Source organism: Cariama cristata, unplaced genomic scaffold, assembly GCF_000690535.1.
Source record: "Cariama cristata isolate BGI_N322 unplaced genomic scaffold, ASM69053v1 scaffold25073, whole genome shotgun sequence".
In the NCBI taxonomy this organism is placed as follows: Eukaryota; Metazoa; Chordata; class Aves; order Cariamiformes; family Cariamidae; genus Cariama; species Cariama cristata.
This window is the reverse complement of record NW_009609313.1, coordinates 3857-4822: the sequence shown is the minus strand read 5'-3', so window position 1 is coordinate 4822 and position 966 is coordinate 3857. Positions and strand designations below refer to the sequence as shown.

The following is a 966-nucleotide window of genomic DNA, read 5'->3' as shown; positions in this document are numbered from 1 at the left end:
GTTCCTTTGGGTTTTGGTTTGTTGAGTTTTGGGTTTGTTTGTTTTTTTTTTTTAATAAATAAACAGGGAAACAGATCATGGGGGAAAAATAGCACAAATCAAATCAAAATTATTCTGGTTGAACTTGCGATGTCATCTAAGTAGCCATAGCATTTTGCACGGAAAGCCGGACTGGAGCCTTTGAAGGAAACCCCGGGAGTGAGAGCGCAAGAGCAAGGGGAGCAAGTCGTTACCGGGTATGCTATGCACTACTTACCTTCGAAAGTCAAATAAAACTTTCCTCTGTCAAACCAAACGAGGGAAGGCTGTTCATTCTCTGTATGGCCAGGAGTTGAAGCGGGATGGGAAAGGTTAAGGAGAGGGAGAGAGAAGGACACAGTGTGAGTCACAGAGCAGGTCATTTATCTCGCTACGGGGAGGGGACGAGGCGCTGCAAGCCGTTCACGTGCAAGGAAAGGGGGGGCTTTCAAACTCTGGTTTTGGCTTAGGAAACAGAAAGCAGAAAGCGAAGCTATGGAAGCCCAGATGGAAGAGTGGTTTTGCCCGCTTGGTAAGGATTTTTGGGGGGTTTTCTCTTTTTTTTTTTTTTTGGGCTAGAAGAGGCTTCTTGGCTTATACATGCCATTGGCATATTCTAACTGTGCTGACTTTGGCAAACGTGCCTTCTCCTCTTCACCTCCGGCGACGTCTCTGCCGTGCTACGACAGCAGCAGCGAGCATTTCCCTGGCGGGATGCTGCAACCGCATGCCACACCGGCGTGCAAAGTGAGTGACAGTGAAAGACAGGTGATTTCTGTTGCATTTCAGGATGTAAAACTTGCAGATAAACAGACACACGCACACAGAGCAGGAGATGCCTAACTGGAATTTTTCCTTTCCCATTACAACCATCAGCTCCCTGCACTCACACCGCCTCAAAAGCCACGTTAGACACCAGGTACTGTTGCAATAACTAGAGGTAAGGGG

General features: G+C 47.6%; 1 protein-coding gene across 1 annotated transcript in view; it reads right to left on the bottom strand.

Annotated features, from left to right (window-relative positions):
• Positions 1-966, bottom strand: part of SGIP1 (SH3-domain GRB2-like (endophilin) interacting protein 1) — a gene marked incomplete at its 5' end in the record, with an annotated part of 13202 nt that overhangs the window by 9180 nt on the left and 3056 nt on the right. Inside the window, one exon of the mRNA XM_009697512.1 lies at positions 257-316. Coding sequence (XP_009695814.1) covers positions 257-316 — 60 coding nt within the window. The remainder of the gene's footprint in view (positions 1-256; positions 317-966) is intronic.